Source organism: Hirundo rustica, chromosome 13 (assembly GCF_015227805.2).
Source record: "Hirundo rustica isolate bHirRus1 chromosome 13, bHirRus1.pri.v3, whole genome shotgun sequence".
In the NCBI taxonomy this organism is placed as follows: Eukaryota; Metazoa; Chordata; class Aves; order Passeriformes; family Hirundinidae; genus Hirundo; species Hirundo rustica.
In genome coordinates this window covers 14,097,832-14,118,779 of record NC_053462.1, presented here as the reverse complement: position 1 = coordinate 14,118,779, position 20,948 = coordinate 14,097,832, and the positions used below count along the sequence as shown (strand labels likewise).

Below are 20,948 nucleotides of genomic sequence, written 5' to 3'. Positions count from 1 at the left end.
ATCAAAACAGTTACCAGGAAGCAAAGACAGCACCCAGTAAAACTCATGCAGACAAGACAGAGCAGATGATGCAGTCTGACCCCAAGAAATCACTGGTGTGAAAACCACCCACAGGACCAGAGGTCCAGCGCAGGCACAAGGACAGAGGAAGGCCAGCACTCTAACCACGGCACATGCCAGCACCCAGGAAAATGGGAACAGCACTCAAACTACAGCTTCCTATGGCAATGTGCCTGCCTGCCACCCTTATGTGCTCACATCAGTCCCTCAGCAGGTCACTGGGGCTCTGACCAGTCAGTACTTTAACTGCAGCACTGTACTCAGCCTTCTCTTGTGCCAGCTTTGCTGCCTTCTTCAATGACTCCCATTTCACCTACTCCAGACATCTCCCACCCAGTTTTCAACAGCAGCTCCACTAAGATGTAGCTCTTACACAGATCAGCTGTGTGGTTGTTCTTTCTCCACAAGTTCACGCTCCTCCAGACTGGGTCTATACCAGCTCACTCAATGGGACCACTGAAAACTACACCAGTGTGGGCACCTGCACACGCTGCCCATGCAGAAAGCAGGCTGGGCATCCAGAAAAGGCCATGTAACTCAGCCTTCTAGCTTTGTGTGAACACACTGCAACATACAACAGCTAGGAGTGATCAAAACTTGTAGCGTGCCTGCCCTGTCTCCTTCTCTCACTGAGCCACAGCAGGCTGCACACACACATTTGGATCAGATGACTGACATCAAACAGGTCTGGGCTAAAGGGGCCTCCTAACACCACCCTAAAACACCCTTCAGTGATTGAAAAAGGAAAATGTCTCATATAATGCACACAGTGATAAATGACTCACATCAAACAAAAAGAAGAAATCAATCACCACCTTAAAATTTTCCAGCCAAAGTAATTGGTATTGCAACTTTTGTAACTAAATCCACGGAAGCTTATGCCATGCCACTCTGGACTTATTTCAATAATACATGCTCACATTCATCATTCCTGTCTGTCCCAAGTCTACAGACCTCGGCCTTTCTGAATCAAGGTAAATTTGTTTTCTCTATAGGCTGTTTATTTTATATTAGTGCTCAGCAAAAATACAATCCACAGACCTCCTTCACCCTATTGCCCCACTTTATCACTAAGAAATGAACTGAAGGCTGGGAGCACCATAATGGAGTCAGAGACAGTACACTGAAAATGAATATCATATTGTTCGTATCTCCAATGATCAAGTCATATTCACCCACAGAGTCTACAGTTAAATTCATTGTATTAATAATACCGGGTTATATATAGAAAACACATTGACTTTGTGCCTGAAGGGCCTTTTCAAAAGGCCTCTTTTTAATGTAAAATACATTTTCTCGGTTATGTGGTAAGAGATCGGACTTGAAGAGACATGTCTGCTGTGCTACAGGGTGTAAAATAATTGCCTGGCAACTACGTTCCCAAAGGAAAACAAACGCAAACCATCTCCCACAGTCTCCATTACAGAGCTGGGGAACACAAGGTTCCTTCAAGAGCCAAAGGGACCTTGCCAGAAGTGCCACTCCTTCCAGGTGCCTCCACCCACTTCTTCAGGTGTCACCTCATCCTGTCTTCCAGCAGCTGTGCAGGACAGGGCAGATGTGATCCCATTGCTGAACAGCTCTGCTCCTGTAGAGCTGGTCCCCAGGGGCTCAGTCACCTCCTTCCCACGGCCACCAGGATCAGGCTACAAGGCCAAGGGAGTGATGCTGATCCTCTGCTCTGACATCTTCCTGCTCCACAATTCCAGCACTGAGATGGATCGCTTGTGGTTGAGGCAAACTTTTAGAAAGGCAGCCACTTCCTTGGATTTTGCCCACTCCCTCCCCATCGGATGGCTGGGAACAGGGCAACAACCTTAATACTCTTTGTGCAAACCCAGGCTCCTCACCCCACTGAAGTAGTGAGGTCATCAGGACCTCCTTTCTCAGGCTGCTGATCACTTGTTTGAACACCTTCCCTGGTCCAGTGAAGTCAGTCAAAACTTAAAATACATTTTCACTGCAGATGCCAACACCTGTGCTGGCTTTGGACGCACAAACATAAGGGAAAGCAAAAAAAAAAAAAAAAAAAAAAAAAAGAAAAGGTGATGATACCAACACACCCAAGCTGGCTCTGCTCACAGTCTGGAAATCATCTCTGCATAGAAATTTGCATCCATATGACAGGGATAATAGATGCCACAGCTGAACCCCTGCTGAAAGTAAGGTGTTATTAGCTTGGCTCTTGCTGCATGTGCCTGTGCTGTTTCTAGGCCAGCACTCGAAAAACCTGCAAGCTACTGTACTGGTGCCATGAGGAGTTTGCAGCTTGGATCTGTGCCTCACTGGTGTGAAAAATTCATTTTACATTCTAGTGACCAACTCTGAGGTTACTGACACAGCCCAAATTAAACATATGTTCAAGGTCAGGATTTTCAGGGCCTGAGAAGAGAGGATATTGCACCATGCAGCAAGAGAACCAGCACATCACACTCCTAGCTGAGGCGAGGCACACATTTTTGGCAACCTTCTTCTCTCTGGCATCAAGCAGAAAACTATCTTGCCATGTCTTGTAGCCCACTGTGCATCTCCTCTCCACATTTCAGCAGCCACAGCATCCTGTGCCACTGGCCCTCGGCCAGCACAAGGCACAAAACAAGAGTAGCTGGGCAGCTTCTGCAGGGCTTCACAGCTGTGCCACAAACACAGCGATGCTCCAGGCTGCTGCACACTGCAAACAGAGCAAAGAGCACTCAGCACCCACAGAAGATATCCTGTCTGGTCAGGAGCTGATACATCAGTGCAAAGCCACAGTTTGTTTCAAAATAGCTTAAACCAGAAAGAAGCCACGTGCCTCTGAAGGGTAAACGTGCGTTTTCCACTACTCTGGCGACCAAATAAAAACCTAACCTCTAACCCAGGCACTCAGTGCAGCAAACAGCAATGCAGGCAGGGCTGTCAAAGCCTTCCTCAAATGCTCCCTATGGATCCTGCACGGGACACAGTGGGCTGACCCCCTTTCCCTGCTCCCCTGAGGAAGGCAAGGCGCAGTGCCCCACTTACAGCGCTGTGAACAAGAAGATCACTGGGGTGTTATTTGCAGCTACCCCCTCACGTTCATCATGGAAAGTCAGCCTGAGTCACCAGCAGCTCAAAGCAGACCCAGGTACAGAGCCAGGCTTTTTCTGTTGCTCTGAAACAGATGCACGCCACAGCCAAAATCTAGGTTTTCAACCTTTTAAAGCCCCAACCTGCAGTGATATTATAATCACAGTGTCCACACAAAGCTTTCTGCCTCTAAGTCTGCTGTTCCATGCTGACCTCACCGTGTGAGAGCAGGTGGTATTTTAGTCCCTGACAATGCATCTACATAAAAACACCCAGTGCCAGAATCCATTTTTAGCACAAACTTTCCTTGAGTAGCACACTTACAACCAAGCCAGGAGATATTTGAATCCATACTTATTTTTAAATGTTATGTCATTTTCGCTGGCAGCCAAATAACACATCATAAACATGCAAAGAAGCACAAACCTCAACCCCGTAGCTGCATTTCTGCATGATTTAAAAACTGTAGCACAGAACAGCACTGCCGGCACATTTCAGACCTGGAAGATGAAGAATTCCATGTGGAATAAGTGCACAGCAGCAGGGGCTGGTGAGCAGGGGCAGCCAATCTCTCTGTCAAAGTAAACAGCCCAGGGAAAGCTGCTGGAACATCTTTGACATATTCAGAGATGGATCTTTTTTTTTTTTTTTTTTTTTTCCCCGTGGCCAGCAAGTAGGTGTACAAAGCCAGATGAAGAGGAATTCAAAGTGTATAATTTAAATGTAGGCTCCTACAGCATTCCTGGCCACATACAGAACTGGCAGCAAAATTCATACATGGGTCTGAAACTCTGCAAACTGGGCACCATTAAGCTGTGTTCCAGCTGAGAGGATTCATGTCACTAGAAGACTCGTACCAGGAAAAAAAAACCCCTTCCTATATACTATAGCACATGGACTATGTACTACCACTGCAAAGACACAATTCACAAGCAGCACCCTCCCTTCTCCACCCCCACAGCTGAATGCAGGTTTGCTTGTTCATCTAATAAAACACTTCCTAACACAACACTTCCACGCCTGCAGAGAAGGCTTTCTACTATAAACAGGGCACTTACCACGCAGAAACCGTAATGGAAGCCTGACGAGGAAACCTGTCACGCAAGGGGCTTCGTGTTATCTTAATTTATTATCAAGAGCTGAACACAGGGCTAAGGGCTGCACCCAAGTCTTGCCACAGTGCAGATGAAGCAGCAAGGCCTGTGGAGCTGGTTGCTGGAGCATTCCCAGCTGCCAGGCATGAACCAGGGCAGAAGTGACACTGGGCAGGACACTCTGAGGCAGTATTAATAAAAGCTTTGAAGAAAGCTGAATTCACTTTTCATGGCTGGGGGACAACAGTGATTATATAAAGGCTATATACTGGGAGAGGAGCTTTTCTCACAAGTCCTACTACTTTTCTCCTCTTTTGCTCTGGCTCTGCTGCTATCTCTTCTGCTCTACTCCCTATCCAGCAGAAAGGATGCCTGGCTGCAGCAAATGGGAACTCGGCTTAGGGGGAAGTTTGATGCTTTTCTCATCAGCCAGCACATTGAATGCTTTAATTTAGTAATTAAATTGGGACATGGGAAGCCATTTAAAAGGGAAACGATAAAATGGCCACATTGTACTGTCATTCCCCAGCATTTTATAAGAACTCATAAAAGGAACACTGAATTACTGCAAACTTCTGCACGTGGAATTGGGGTCTCTTTAGCACCTAACTAGCAACACCCCAAGCTTGCCCCAGGGCCACATGTGCTGCTTGCTTATCCCCACCTCACACCCTGCAGCCCACACAAGGCCTGTCCGTGTCATCCTACTTATTTGCTAAGTAACACCCTCCTACAAAGCTGTTCACAAACCACTCATTTCTCCTTTCACGTTGTCTCTGCGCAGTGCCAAGGGTACAAACAGGAGCCGTGTGCTGGCTGCTGCCAAATGTCCCACTAAAGGGAGAGGCAGGCTGGGAGGTGAGCAAGGAGGGCACGGTGTGAACAGGCAAGTCATGGTTTGAAGGTAATCTTAAACCTATTTACTGTAGAATCACCAGACCCTGAAAAATGTTCATGAGCACACAGAAGGAAAGCAAAAGTTCCCATCTCTTCTATCTACCTATCGGAGTCTGATATGAGCAAAAGCACAATAGGAGAGGGGTTCCCACAGAGGATCGCTGCTCCTAGGGACACACCAAATTCTGGGAGGAATCCATCATTCAGGCACTAGAGAGCGGGAATGGGTTTGCATTCAGCATTCAACACAAAGCCAGAGACAACCACTAACTAATGGTTACTGCAGCCAACACGAGCTCCTCTTCTCTCCTTGAACTTTCCCAATTCTCTCAACCTCCACAGCCATTTCAAATCCCATGTTTTCATCTCCTTCATGTTCTTCACTCATCCTTTGTAGACAATTTCTACGTGAAGTTAATTCTCTTTATACTCAGCTTCTCCCTGGTTCCTGCCTCCCCAAGGTACTAGTTACAATACAGTTTATTAGCCAGGCACATAACATTTAGACTCTAATTTTGTCCAGCTTTAAAGGAAGCTAGACACCACTGAGACAGTCCACTGCAGTCAGTAACAGGGAAGGATATTTTTCAAAAGCACTTTAGTGGCTTTGGAACAAGAGTCCCATTTTCAAAGAGACACTTGGAGTAAGTCACTTCTGTCAATGACAGGATGGCTCAGAAAACATCCTTGAAAATAACACCCTCAGGCTCTTTAAAATCCATCACTTACCAAAGTGCATAAAGCAGACTCTTACTGTGAAGCCCCAAGTAGTTTTTTCCAGTGAAGCCTCAAACAGCAAAAGGCTAAATGTTTCAGCCTTGACATTTCAGGCAGGTGTGAAGGAAACAGGGATACCATTCAGCAACAAGGCTCCATAATCACAGGCAGGATAGCACAAAATTGTCACCCCATTAATTAATTTCGTTCAGCCCATTATGGTAACTGCTGGAGCCCTGGTTCAGGGGCCAAGTTTGGGGGCCTCTTTCACCCCAGTAACCATCACTGGAGCAGCTCAGTGCCCTACACCACAAGATGACCATGGAACCTGAAAATAACACAGCCAGCATGTTTGCTGATTGAGGGAGAAAGCCCAAAGAAGGCCAGGAGATGTCCATGACACAGCCAGGAAATGAGCCCTGGTCTGCACCTTCACCACAAAATACAAATAGTAGTTGTTCCTCAACCAGCAAGCGTTACCCCATGGGCTAAGCTGTCCTCTCCCAAGTCTGCCACATGTCACATTGTCCAAATGAGAATAAATTCAGATTTCTTTGGGCACAAGTATTAGTCTTGACTGATGAAGGGAGTCAGTTTGGACACGACAGGTCTGGAAAGCCAGCTGCAAAGTAAGAGCTTGGCTTGGAAACATTACCCACATGTGGCAGGAATGTTCCTCTGTTCCTGCCAAGATGCCACCATCAAGAGAATCTACCCTGCCAGTATTGGTTCAGAGGAATCAAATTGCTGTTCCCCCATCATTTAATCTCTCACTTGCTTGAAAAGTTGGGGCAAGGAGGAGGTCAGGGAAATACACAGTGACAGGACTCCTGGAAACACTCCACGAACTTAATATTTTGTGACACTCTCTGGATACCAAGAGTTCTGAACACAATCGGGGTGCTGAAAATCAAATTCAAAGTGTCTGAATCTATGCACTACAGGGGGCAAATAAAGAAGAACCCAAATGTCACTTCAGTTTCATTTGCACTTCCAGTGTAGAAAAGCTCTGTGCACCTCTTAAAGATCCCACTCCTTGAAGCCTCAATGCCTAACAAAAAAGACTTGATCGACTTGTAACTTGAGTACAAGTATTGGAGTAACCAGACACACTCCATGTCAAAAGGCCTGGTTAGCTAAACCAGAAAACCACATTTTGCCTCAAGCTATTTGTTGAACATTTTTGTCCATTTTGGCCAACCACTCCCCCAAACTGTAATGCAAACTCAGAGCAGGTCAGTTTGAACATGGAGACACAGAAGTATTAAGCTGGAAACATTGTAAGAGAGCCTGGGGAAAAAACTTCCATGCACGAGACCATACAACCTTATACCAAATCCCAGAAAGAACTCTGCATCCAAATCTACCTTCCAGCTGTCGCCCTGCTAACCAATTGCTCACTGGATACCTGCCCACAGATACCAAAGATGCAGCCTATTAATGTGGGAGTATCTGGAAAGCTTAGATAACAAGGGACCCTGGGCACTGTTCAGGGATAGACTTCAAAAGTTTGCAATCCGAAAACACAGAGAACTGATTCTAGAGGCTGCATCCAGCATTTCCCAAGAGTCATTACATACAACTACAGTAATTCATTAGGGATCTATTTAAATAAGAAGGCAAAATAAAAACTCTGGCAAAAAGCTTGTCCAGCACTGAATTAGGCTGAATAATTCAAATCAATAAATGTTATCTTAAATAAGGGAGGCTGCATCATAAGGCCCAAATGCTTCCACAAGAAACAGCAAGAAATTTCAAACTTCTGCCTCCTTGCTAAAGGAAGAGCAAGAACTAAGATTAAGAGCAACACAGTAGCCTTGGTGCACCCTAACCTATGGAAAACACTGAACTTCTGTACAGGGCCAGCATCTGAAAAAGCTGGTGCAGTTGTGCCAAATGACACAGCAAAGCCACAAAACCGTGCCTCTAGCACATGGCTTGCTGGTGTGGCTTAACTTCAATAGCCATCAAATAACTCCCAAGCTGATTTTGGAATCCATTCATTCACACAGTGATTTGTCAATGCAGAAGCGGCCTCAATTAAGCAAATCAGTTCATGGAAGTTTATCTAGCTCCATGGAATACTTGAATACCTTCAGTGTTTGCTCTCAAGCTCTCTGAAGCTGGTAGGTCTGAATCCCAAAGACTGTGGGAAAGCTTTTCAGTAACCCTAAGCAGCTCCCTTGAGCTACAATTTTTTAGTAGTATTAAACACCATAGACTACAGAAAGAGAAATAACAAAACCCCAAACACAACCTAGACTGGCACCTTGGCTGCACTGTGACCCAAAGGCTGAAGCAGCCGTGTGGCTTTGGTATCGCATTTGGATATCAAAACCAGAAACTTGTGGTCCAAGCACTCCTCTCTGGACCAAAGCTGGAGAACACAAGAGAAGGCAGGTTCCTGCAGGAACACAGCTGAGCTCAGTGGGCACTGCTTGCACTGAGCACCTTGGATGAGACCATCTAGAGGACCACCCCAACAGCCATCGCTGCCCTTCACAAACAAGCACCCCTAGACAAGGCATCCCTTCAGCTGAAGCTCCTGTCCCTCAGCCAGCAGCTGCACTGACTTCAGACATAAGGACCTGCATTATAACTAGCCATAGGCAGCAGGAAACAAAGTGTGCATCTGATGTAGAGGCTGAAAGGCCCATTGTAATTAACCACTCTCAGCCCTGTACGCTGGACAAGACAAAAACAAAACCCACAGTTTTCCTTTGCTGGTAAGCCCTAAAAACACTGCCCACTATTTCTCATAAAGGGCCTGTACATCCAGCACTTTCTCCATCACAAGCTAGAGCATTTGGCATAGGCTGTGGGAAGGTTAATTCCCACAAAAATCACATTTTACGGACAATGCCTGCAGGACAGAAAGAACACCACCATGTCACACAGAGACACTTCTCCTTGGGCTGAACCTTGGTGTCCAGTGGGACACCACAAAAACCAGTGACTGATCACCAGGTGCAGTAAGGACCCAAGCACAGGGAAAACCATTTACCCAAAGGAAGCCAAAATTTCTGCCAAGAGCACGTCAGTGCTCAGACATGGTTAATGGTTTACTTCAGCTCACAGCAAGGGTGGATGCTCTCCCAGCAGAGCACGGTGAGGATCTGGAAGAGACATACTCCCAGAGAGCCATGGGGGAAAAAAAAAAAAAAAAAGGGGTGGGATGGGGGGAATATGGTGTTTAGATTTTTGGCTTAGTTTTAAACATCAAAATCTATTTTAATTGGCAATTAAAATTTTCACAGGTCAAGACTGTTTTATCCCTGACAGTAATTGCTTTATCTCAACCCACAAGCTTTTTCACCTCATTTTCTGCCACCAGTGTGTTGATGAGGGAGTGAGAGAGAAGCTGGGTGGGGATCTGGCTGCAGACCAAGGTTAACACACCACAACATCTCACCAAGCAAGGTGAACACCCTTTAACAAGAAAAGAGTTAAAGCCTGAAGAATAACGTGGACAAAATAGCTTTCCTAAATCACAACAATTACAGTTCTTCTTGCAGCTCAGTGAGATGACGAGAAGCAAGCTGTAGGACTGAAAAACTGAAAGCCTTAAGTTCTTCCTCTTTAAAAATTAAACCTTAGTTATACACTGTTATTTTTCTGTTGTTTCCAAATTACTGGGTAAGAAAGGATGCATCCCTAATTCTGCACCACAATGCATCATCATAAAACACTCAGACCATGTCAGGATCAGAAGTGAGCATGTTTCCAGCAGATGAAACTCATTAGCAGGGCACAAGAAGCAGCAGGACACCACTGGGGGCATTTCCCTTTCATGTTTTTCAAAACCATTCTCTTTCAGTCAGTATTTTAGCTTCTCTCTTGGAAAGTTTTAAATGCTTGCCCTCTTCTCTCTTGGCCTTTCCCAGCACAGACAGACACACAGGCACACACACCTCTGGTATTTTTCGGAGGCACAGGGACTTGCCCTGCTGCTGTTCCAAGGAAGGCACATGCCTGTCCTCCTGCATCCCCCTTCAGACTCCTTTCAAGCCAAACCGTGAGGTTCAGTCCACATTCCAGCACCAAAACGCTCCCAAGCAAATCTCCGCTCTCCCGCTAATGATGTGCCAAACTATGTTTGCATGAAGCTGAGAAGTGCAAAGAGGTAGCGACTATTTCATATCCTCCTTTTCAGAAATAAGAAACAAGAACTCCAGACAATCTTTCTGCAGCCCTTCCTGGTAAAGTTCCACCAGAGAAAACAAATACCATTCATTGTTTAACAGAACAGGTTGCAAAACTATTAAGTTATGATGTTTTCTCACTCCCTGTTATTCTTTTGGAGAACAAAAGGGATGAAATAAATCCGAAACTACAGAAAACTCAGAACTCTGTCCTGCTGTGGTAAACAGGCCCACCACTGCTATCCTCTGGCCATGCTGTTTGAACATTAGGTGCTCCTGCCAGCTGAGAGCACAAAAAGCTCCATCTAATACACGTTCCAAGAAGACTACAAGGAAAAAACACCAACTTTTCACCTTAAACATAAACTTATAGAGTAATTCCTCTGTTTTAGGAATGCAGAGGACACCACTACCTGTCACCCTCCACTGTAAAGCAATTCTACATTGTTTCATGCAGTTCTGCAGGTATTAAAATGTTAGGTATCACCCTAAAATACACACATTTCAAGGCTGTTTCTTCTATATTGACACAAACCCAATGCTGATTTCAGCCAAAAGTATTTCAGTGGGGGACCAAAAAAAACAACAAAGAACTATGCCATAAATATACCACTATTTGTCTTTGAAAATGAAAAGTGAAACATTTCTGAAAAGTTTCTGTATTCTTCCACACCCACACCACAAATCTCTTCTCAACAGCCGAGCTTTCTTTCAGTTTCCTTATGGCAGAGTCTGTAGTTGCCTTTAAAAAAAAACAACAGCTAAAGAAAATAATGGATTCAGACATAAACATCAAAGCACAAAAAATACCCCCTGCCATAGTTACTTCAGAACCTGGGTGAGTCATGAAGACCTCAATGCAACTGAATTATCCAGGTTCTGCCAAAAACTTCACTGTCATTTGATGGATCACCATAAAACTAAACTATAAGTCTTTTTTCACTTTCAGTAAACTAAGAAATTATTAATTATACCAGCGAACAGCATGGTAGGTGTTTCAAAAGGTTAAATATTAAAAAGAAGCCAATTCCAGCAATCCTTGCCCAGGAAACAGATGTAGCATGGAATAACAACGCCTGTGCTCCCACACCAGCCCTCGCAGCCACTTATCTAAGAGCCACTGTGCCTGCAAACACCCAGAAATCATCCAAGTGATAGCTGCAGACACCAGGATGGTGTTAAAAAAAAATACAGGGAAATCAACTGGCTCCTTGGTGAGGTTTCAAAAGACTACTATGAACAGAGAGGCAACAGAGGGGAAAAAACAGAAACCAAAGCAAATTCCTTTTCTTCTTGAAAATAACAATGACGATAAACATTCAAGGAAACCAGAAATAAATACTTTGCTTTTACACTGGAGTCATCTTAAATAACTGACTGTGTTCAGGCACTGCTGCAACAGAAGCTCAGTAAAAGATCTTCAACACAGTGGGCACTGTGCAATAGCAGGAGAGGGCTGCCTGCCTCACTTCAGCAAGGAATACTCAAGTGGCAAAATGCTGAAGCACATCAAGTCAAGAATAAGGCTGGGGAAAAAAAAAAAAGTTGCTAACTGGAAAGCTTAGAAAATCTGATTTTAATTCTGAGATGTTTCCTAGTTTGCTGAGTGAGAAGAGGCAGATCCAGACCTGTGCTCTAAGTCTTTGCCTCTATGATTACAACTGCATACCTGTTTATAATTTATTTGTCACTGGGGCAGGTTAAAAAGAACATTCCTCTCCCCCATCCCCTCAAACAGAAACAGCTCTGAACACTACAGAATGCCTCCCCTAACAGGGCAGAGCCCTCCCAGCTCTGATGGGAGGAGTGACAGCCACTCCAGGAGCTTCCTCAACAGCCTGCAATCACTATTGATCCTATTGACAGTGTATGGAGCAGGGCAGCGTGAAATCTCTACTCAGTGGAGCAGCCACCAGTATTTGCTTTACACTGCCTACCTGCAAAAAGAGCATTTAGTGGTTGTTCCAAGGTGACCTGGAGACGGGACTCTTGGGGTTCTAGTCCTGGTTTTGCTGCAGAGCTGTAATGAAGCCTTGTAAATCAGTATCTGTGGCCCATTTTTCTGTGCAACAGGAAAAATTAAGTCTTCCAAACTTCACTACAGCACTTAAAGGGGTTACTACACAAAGTACTATCACGTTTATTTAAACTGCTTGGGATGATGCTTAAAATACAACACTTGTAGTTTCATCTGGTGTTGATCAGGAGACAAAGCTACCCTAATTCATCCAAGGTGTCACCTCACCCACTAAATTGCTTGCCATTGTTTGATCTTCCTGTGAAGGAATTGCAGGAGACTGAGGAGTCTACAAGTAAGGATTATAATACATAGAGGACAAATTCTTCTTGATGAATTGCAGAATAACCCTTCTGAAGCCATAAATTTACACTGCTGTAGCAGGACAGAAGTTGGCTTTTAGTCCTTTACAATATCCTGAAAGTAAGGGAAAAGAAAACCTGATAGAGACCCCTCTCTGGGAAACAGGGAGTATCTGCTCTGCCTTGCAGGGGAGGGGAGGGATCACAATTCCACTGAGCTCTCTCTGGGCCAGGGGCTATATGACCACTAAAAAAGTCACACTGCATGAAGCACAAATGGCACAGCCCTTCAGACCAGTGCATTCTCTGCTCTAATTCAAGATCCCTTTAACCCTCAGCTGCAGGAATACTGCAGGCCATTAAACCACACTGCAAGAGCTAGAGGGATTCTGGAAGCAAAGGCTGGTCAGAATAAATGAGATGTTGGTTTTACGATGGACTGTAGCATTTCTAACCGTTCTTTCTTTCAGGGCTTACTAACATCACTTGGCCCTTACAGAGAAATGGAAGAACTGCCAAACTTTCTGCTAAAAAATAATAAAAACACTAAAATCAATTAGTCCACATTTAGACATCAAGCGCATTTTGCCTTTAAATTCATTTGAGCAAGAAGACATCAGATTGTTAAGATGCAAATTGCACAAAATACATGATGTAAGAGATAAGCATGTTACCTCTACACTGCTTCTATCAGTAGTAGCAGATTAAAAAAACCACAACTTTTTCCTAATCAACACATATATGCCAGTTACAAGTTTTCTTGGTACTCAAAAATCCACACTTGGATTGGAATTTATTTCTATAACTTAAAGTTTTTTATGTTAATGTGTCCATGCCACATTCCCGATGCATACCCCACAGGAGCCTGAAAGCATCAGAACCCAGAGATGGATCTGGTTTCTGCTCCACCCTGCAGTCAGAGACCCAAAACAAATATCAAAAGGCTTCTTCAAGAAGAAGTCTGAATGTAGTCAAAAGATCTACTTTAGAATAACTTTCTGTGCAACTCAGCTGCAGAACAGACAATATTCTCTAATGGGAAAGGCACACTAGAAGCAACTTACCAGAAATAACATTGCCAGCAAAGATATATAAAGCGAAAATGAACGGTAAGCAATAATCAGCCAATGCTTGGCAATATTCATCCCTACTAAAATGGTTTTTTTCACTCTGTGGGCTTCTTCCCCTTTAACTGCCCCAGTGACAAATAATTACAAATATTACATCTAATTTATTACTAAGCACAGCTGAGGATGGAGAAAAAAAAAAGACAGCAGTATTTTCAAACTGATTCTTATTCTAGGAAAACAAATACTTTATTAAAAACAATAATAAATTAAAAAGGAAAAACTGCTCTTGTAGTTAAGTCTGCTCTTTCCTAAGCCATTCAGGCTCTGCTGCTGCCAACCAAATACTTTATCAACAGCTTCAGAAACAGAATCAAGCTCTTAATCTCTGCCTCAGTTTCCCCACCTGTGACACTTCTCCCACCCCATCCGTTCAGACTGCAAATACACAGAGGCAAATTCTATTGTGCAGCACCAAGGACAACAGAAAGCTCTGAAGCCCTGCAGTATTCCAAAAACTGACTTTAGTGACATCCTCCATGCAGGCCTTGCCAGATTTCAAGGAGGGTTTGATCAGGTCTGTAGCACAGAACACAGACTTGTATTTGTTGTATTTAACATAGGAGAAGAATGAGTTGCACAAACAACTTAAAAAATCCAAGAGCCAAATTCTGCTGTTAAGCCCTCAGCACCCAGCTGCTCATCACATAGGACCCCTGTTTCTGTTTGCTCCACCAGGAACCCTTTGGTGATTAACTTCTGTATTTATCTTTGATACTTGTCTTATTCCTGAAGATGGAATTTCAAGATTTTCATTGATATCTGAAACCCCAGCAGCAATAAAACCGGCACAGAAGGAGCCTGTCTCAGAGACCACATGCATACACACACACTCTCACCTGGACTCACACAGCACTAATTTTACTGCAGACACTTAGTTAAAAGAGTTTTTGCAGGCTGCAGTCAAACACTGCTGTATGGGCAAAGCCCTCCCCAGGAAGTTAAGCGCGGCTCAAAAGTTTTCATTCAGCAAAACAAGAAACAATTTGGCATTCATTCCCACGCAAACACCAATGCACCCTCCTTGGGAGGGACCAATTATTTTCCTTTCCATCCCATGCTCAGGCCAGTCATCCTCTATCACTTGATAAAACACATGAATAGCTGCATTCAAAGCTGCAGCAAACAGAGACAGCTCAGTCAAGCTCTGTAAAAACAGCTCCCCAGAGCACACCACAGAACTGGTTCCCAACGCGCTTCCCATATGCACGCCCTTTATCTAAAGGAGCCCGTGACTTTGGCAGATGTTGGATGCTTGCAACTAGGTCAGTTTGAACCAGAGCGAGTCGAGGCTAAAGGGTAGGGAGAGAAATTAAACTGCGCTCCTGCTCCACAAACTGGCTGTCAAAGCGAGAGCTCTTTGCCTTCTGCTCGAGCAATGATTTCACCACTGGCTAGGCAGAAGATTTGACTGGCAGGGTGATGAAATGCCTCAGCGATGAACCGTCAGGAGCACTTGGAACGTTATTACCAGTGAAAATATTCCAAAATATAGTGCACGTAGGAATTCACGGGGAGGGAGGTAGACAGGCAGGAAAGTGCTGCCAAGGTATGTGAATCAGCCTTATCGAAATCCTCATCTCTGCACGGCTGGCATGACTGATCACACTGCTGCATCCACCCGAAAGACACAAGGCTCCAGCTGGAGAACACAGGCTCCAGCCCTTCCCTCCTGGTGCCAACTGCACCAGTCACCCTCAGCTCTTCAATCCACTGCCCAGCGCTGCAGGAGAGCGACTGCAGGTGGAAATCAGCTGGGCTTTTAGAAGTTGCCGAGAAAATCCTGAGTAACTTCTGCAGCAGGAATGCCTGCAGACTACCAGCAGCATTTTCCCCACTGCCACCGCAGTTGCTGGGAAATTCAAGTTTCCAAAAGCACGCAGGAGTAATTAGATGAAGCCAAATAAATGTGTACACAAAACCTTACACGAATATGCAAATAATAGGGTGTATTCAAGCAGCCCCAGAAATTAAAGCAGCAGCGCAGGCTTGTATTTGCATAAACTATGCAGGATATGGCACCAAGTAATTTTGGAACATGTGCATTTTGCAAACAGCAAGCATAATAATAGACAAATATTTTGGAACGTGACATTGATCAAATACTCCCTAAAACTTCACATGAAGAACCTCAGAGACACCGCACTATTTAAACACAGACATCTACTGCTGGCTTCCTGGGGTATTTTCACTGCTGAGTTCTGTGGGAAAAGAATTGGACTTTATATAGATTTTTATCAGCATTTATTATTTATAAAGCCCTGTTGGCAAGCACGATGCTTTATGAACAAATAAAAGTGAATGATCCGTGCTTAAAAACCACATTATGAATGAATGTATACTTCGTACATATATTCAAGGTGTTGCTGCTAGTCTATTGCACAGTGAACATGGAAAAGAGGAGGTTTGTTACATCTCTAAAAAGAAATAACAGCCACTTCTAAATGTCCTGACATGAAAACCAAGCCCAATCCAATCTGAGCTCTTCAATCACTCCTGAGAAGCCAAGCCCCTGGCTTGTTTTCTTAACAAGCTGAGCTTCTGCCCTCATGGGTCTCCCTGTGCAGAATGAGGCAAAATCTGAGGAAACCAACTTGTCGCCGTATAAGGCAAAAAAAGGTTTCTCTTCCTGAGTTACAAATAACTAGGGAAAGTCACACATGTGGCCAAGGAAAGCAGAAGTATGAATACAGAACTCCCTCACTGCCGACTGGCTAAAATTAGTAGCTTATTAAACTGCCCAGAACTACACACTGTGCCTGTCCTATGCAGCATCTCCCTATTTGTCTGTCTTTCTGTTTGCTCTCCACTTCGTCTCGCCCGCTAATTTGTCCCTCGGGGAGCAGCCCAGCACCGAGCCCCACTCATCCCAGAGGCCTGAGCAAATGAATATCCACTTGCAGCTACACTCGGGCAACTCTGCAGTGCCTCCAGAGATTCCACCCCATGGCAGCACCTGAGGACAGCGCTTGGTCCCACGGGACACCCGGTAAAACGATTAAGTGCTCCATGCTTTTCACCAAGCATCTTCGCTGCTCCTGCTCTCACTCGCCTGCAGCACCTGTGAGCGCAGGGCTGGGCAGATTTGCTCTAAGCACAGATTCACCCAGCAGTGACAGTTCCACATTTGCATCTGTTCATTGTATGAAGAGCGTCATGGTATTTGCAATGACGGCAGATAAATTATACAGGGAACAGAGAAACACTTGCCCACTGCAGCTGGGCCACTGCTTATGCATGCTAGGGATTGTTTTGGGTTTAGTTTGCTTTTTTTTCTTTCCCCCCACCGCCCCAGTTGTCTGTTACTGCCTGTGGATCCCGCTGGCCATGGGGAACACTGTCATGCTGCTCAGGACATAGACCGGGAGGAAGGCAGAGAGAAGAGACAGCAGCACCTCAGTCGAGTTCATCCCTTGGAGGGGGGAGGACTCGAGGAATTGCAGTGCTCATTTCCAGACGGTGGGGCTGGGGTGTGTGAAACACTCCAAAGGAGCAGCAACACTACTCCGGTACAAAGCATGCCCCAGGAGTTGGGGAAAACAGGGAAAGAAACGCTAAACTGGTGAGATGTGAGCAGTGCAAAGGAGTTCGAGGAAAACGCCACACCAGACACTAATGGTGCTGATCCTACGCTCAAACACCCCAGCAAAGCGCACTGATACACAGTCCTCCAGCAGATCCATGCTTTCCTGCCACACCGGTGCCCACTGGGTGACATCACCCGTGGGCTCCTCCTCGGATATTACTGTGAGGAAGGATTATCCTACACTCATTCACACCGACAGCTCATTTTGCAAGTAGCTCATCAGAAACAATATATTTACTTACTAAGGTGTTACTCACATAAAACAGGCATGTTCCTTTCAGGCTCCTACAAATTAAGTTACATCCACATATACTCACCTAGGGTATAGAACTACCAAATTTATCTCATCAGATGTGATGCAGTTTCCTTTGGAATTACAACTATGTTTCAAACTAAACTTATGTTTTATTATATGGAGATGAATTCTAACTTCCATCTCGCATTAACAGGGAATATTAACCACGGTTTAGTCACATACCTTGAAAAATTATAGATCACGTTGAGTACAAATTTGCATAAGTAGTTTGAACATGTGAGAGAAGCAATGCTAAATACTGAACACAAGTACCAAATGCAGAGTTCTTACATTTACTGAGAATATATTATGTGTATGGCCTCAAAAAGCCTCAGAGATTACGAATACATTCCTTTTCCATGGAAACGATAATTCTCAAATCCAGCAAGCTATTTTGAGAAATTTAAATCAACTATACACTTACATCTGCTGGAAGCAGAACATTTCCACAGGCTGTACACTTCAAGGCACAAGCACAGCCGTATGGACATCTTCCCAACTCTTCTACTACACTTCTACCTCTGACACCACATCTCACTATGCAGATTTAGCGCTGAAGTCTCATTTGGATTGTTCTGTACCCAACACCCGGACTTTCGGGGCTGCTGCGCTTTGCACCGCTGCATCACTTAAGAGGATGAGGGAAAAGCGGTAACGCGGGAGGCACGAAATAAATGCCCCGCTAGCTTCTGCCGGTTTTTATTGCGTGTGAAGCCGAAAGGCTGGCGCTGGAGCCGAGCGCCCGGCCGGGCGGCGACCCGCGCTGGTGCCAGCCCGCCCCGGGCACGGCCGCGCTCCGGGCGCTCGGGAGTCCCGCGGAGCGGCGGCACAAGTTGGGCGGCAGCGGGTGGGTGACCCCTCGGCACTGCTGAGTCATTTCAGCCGCCGAACCACGCCGGGCTGCCCTGACCACCCCCCCGGGCCGGGGGCTGCCCGCAGAGCCGCCCCGGCACCGGGGAAACTTCCCCTGCGCTCCGCCGCGCACCCCGCCCGCGGCTCAGCCCCGCCGGCGCGGGGGGCTGCGGGCCGGCCGCACTCACCAGGTAGGCTCCCACCGTGCCCTGGGCCAGCATCAGGGCGCACTCGGACACCAGGAAGAGCTGGATGCTGGAGAAGCAGGAGACCTTCCTCCGCCGCCTGCGCTGCCGCGGCGCGCCGGCCCCCGGGAGCTCGCCGCCGCCGCCGCCGCCCGCCGAGCCCCGCTTCCCCGGCATCCTCCCGGGCACCGCCGCTCCGCCGCCGCGGGATGGCGGGCCCCGCGGCTGCTCCGCGCCTTCCTCCTCCGCCTCCTCCTCCTCGTCCTCGGGGTGCCAATCACAGCGGCAACCCGCGGCTGCCTCTCCGCCCGCGGGCTGCTGCCATGGCCAGCTCGCAGCCGCCTCCTCCGCCGCCTCCTCGCTTCTCCCCTCCCCTCGCCCCGCCGCGCTCCCTCTCTCCACCGGCTCCGCGCAGGCCGAATCCGCGTCCCCGGCGGCGAGGGGCGGGGAACGCGCGGGGCCGGGGCCGGGGCCGGGGCCGGCGGAGGCTCCGCGGCGGCGGCAGGCGGGGCGGCCCCGTCCCGGGCTGAGGGCAGGGCGGGGGGAGCGCCCGCCCCGAGCCCGCTGCCCCGCGCCTGCGGCCGCGCACCCGCGATCCGAGGGAGCGGGGATGCTCCCGCGCGGCGCTGCCAGCCGGGATTCTCCCCGCGGCTTGAGGGCAGCGTGCCCCCTCATCGGCCCTCCCGGCCACTCCGTGCCGGTGTGTGTCCCCTGTTCCATGCACTTGTAGGGGCCCCTTTTCAAAGAGAAACGGAGGCCGCAGGAGAATTGAACGTAAGAAGGAAGGAGCGGCGGGAGGTGGCTTGCGTCGCGCTGCCGCTGCCACGTGCGCCAGCCTCGGCCGTGCTTCGTGTCCCTGCCACCTGCCTGCCGTGGTGCCCTTTGTGGTCAGCCCCACCTCGAGTTCGAATTTCAAGAGATATCTTCCGTTAAAAACCACTAATCTTCACTTCTACTATTACGGATCACGTTCCTTGCCGGCGTAATTGCAAAACCTGATCTGTTTCGCTCTTCACATGTACATTTCTAGTTAATTTCTGGATCCACGCTGGGGGCTGCTGTTTTGCTTCCTTGTGTTATTAAACTCCGAGTTGCGTGGAACTTTAAATCTGTGATCCATTTAGTACTGGGATACCCATGGCCTTTGAGAGGAAGAATTTTCTGTGGAAACACCGGTTACATTTTTCAAAAATACCCCGTGATTTGCATCCTAAATTTAATTTTCAAAGGTAGTTGAGGCCTTGAAGTTTCTGAACGCCTCAGAAGATGTCTTTGAAAATGGAATTTAAGACCACTCTAATTTTCAGGGCTAAACCAGTCAGCCCCAGGAAGTCAAGAGAACTGATATTTTGAACGAGCCCTCTTTTCTTCCCGTACTCTTTTGAAGTTTCTTCTCCCAAAATATTATCGCCTCTTGGGGGCTTTTTATTTTGTCCTGTTTTTACGTGAGTAGCCTTATTAAACGCGATGCTGAAAAATCTCTGAGCAGCGTCTCCACCAGGCTGATGAATCTTTACCTAGACCAGCTCCTGCACATTGCGGAACTGCAAACCGTCGCTGGAAAGAAAATGGAGAGACCTGGCACACTCATTTGCTGCCCTTTGCTCATCAGCTGCCAACAGCTCCCTCCCATGCTGAACTTTGTCTTGCCACAGCTTTTCCAGCAGGTCTGGGCCACATCAATGGGTGTCAATAGTCCGGGCCACCTCAGGGACACGTCTCTAATATTAATGGCCTGAGGCATCGTTAGCAAATAATTAGTGAGGAGAACAGTCTGGTGCTTGTAGATGAGTGGTCTTCATTTTAATGAGATACAGATCAGTCCTCCAGACATTGCAAGCCTCACAAGATGCACATTAGAAGCTGCCTGAGGCCTCAGCTGCCAAGGATTTTGCATGAGGCCATGAGAAACTGGCTCTTCCATACAGATTTCTGCCAGTTCATAAGGTGCTTGTTTTCCCTCCTGAAAAAAACTGGTTCTTCCACCAAAGAAACCCCAAAAAGGCAAGTTTTCTGGAAATCTCATTAGACAACCAAAGTGCTCATCTCCTTTCTAAAATGTTTATTTCGGCACCTCTTCTATAAAAATCCTGAAGTTGGGAAGTTGGCAAGGTCTATGTCTCTAGATGGGTAAATTCACAGATTAATTCAATTAGCGTGACTAGACAGATGCTTTGCTCCAGGTGGATGCTGCAGTGCATTATAAACAGGATGGACAAGTTCACAGACTTTTAAATAGGTGAAACCATAGTGTTGTCTCTTAAAATACTTGAACATACAGAGTTATGCTATGGGAAGTCTTAAGATTTCCTGAAAAAAGCCAAAACATGTCCAACAGAACCAATACACATTTTTGGGTCATGCTGGTCTTTCCAGTCATCTTTTGCCTGCTCTAGGTTAGATGCTAAAGGCAGCAAAACTCTGAGAACTCATCTAACTCACCAAGTATATATCTGGAGGCAGAAGTAAACTCCTGCATGTGTGACTGCAGTTACCAATATTCAAGCTGACATTTTAAAGCTCTTGAGAATATATATATATATGAAATATATGCAAATGACATCTTGTGCCTTGATCACGTCTTCGACATCCTGTTGGAAGAGTTTGTCCAGGCTGATACACTGCT

General features: G+C 46.4%; 1 protein-coding gene across 2 annotated transcripts in view; it reads right to left on the bottom strand.

Moving 5' to 3' along the window:
- SLCO3A1 (solute carrier organic anion transporter family member 3A1) overlaps positions 1–18,505 on the bottom strand; it is a 131,406-nt gene extending 112,901 nt beyond the window's left edge. Inside the window, exon 1 of one of the 2 annotated variants that reach the window (XM_040077330.2) lies at positions 18,326–18,505. In XM_040077330.2, coding sequence (XP_039933264.1) covers positions 18,326–18,499 — 174 coding nt within the window. In that variant the 5' untranslated portion in view covers positions 18,500–18,505. Of the gene's footprint in view, positions 1–11,895; positions 12,077–18,325 lie in introns of those variants that run through there. The other variant, XM_040077329.2, reaches the window with a different exon arrangement.
- Between the last annotated feature and the right edge of the window lie 2,443 nt (positions 18,506–20,948).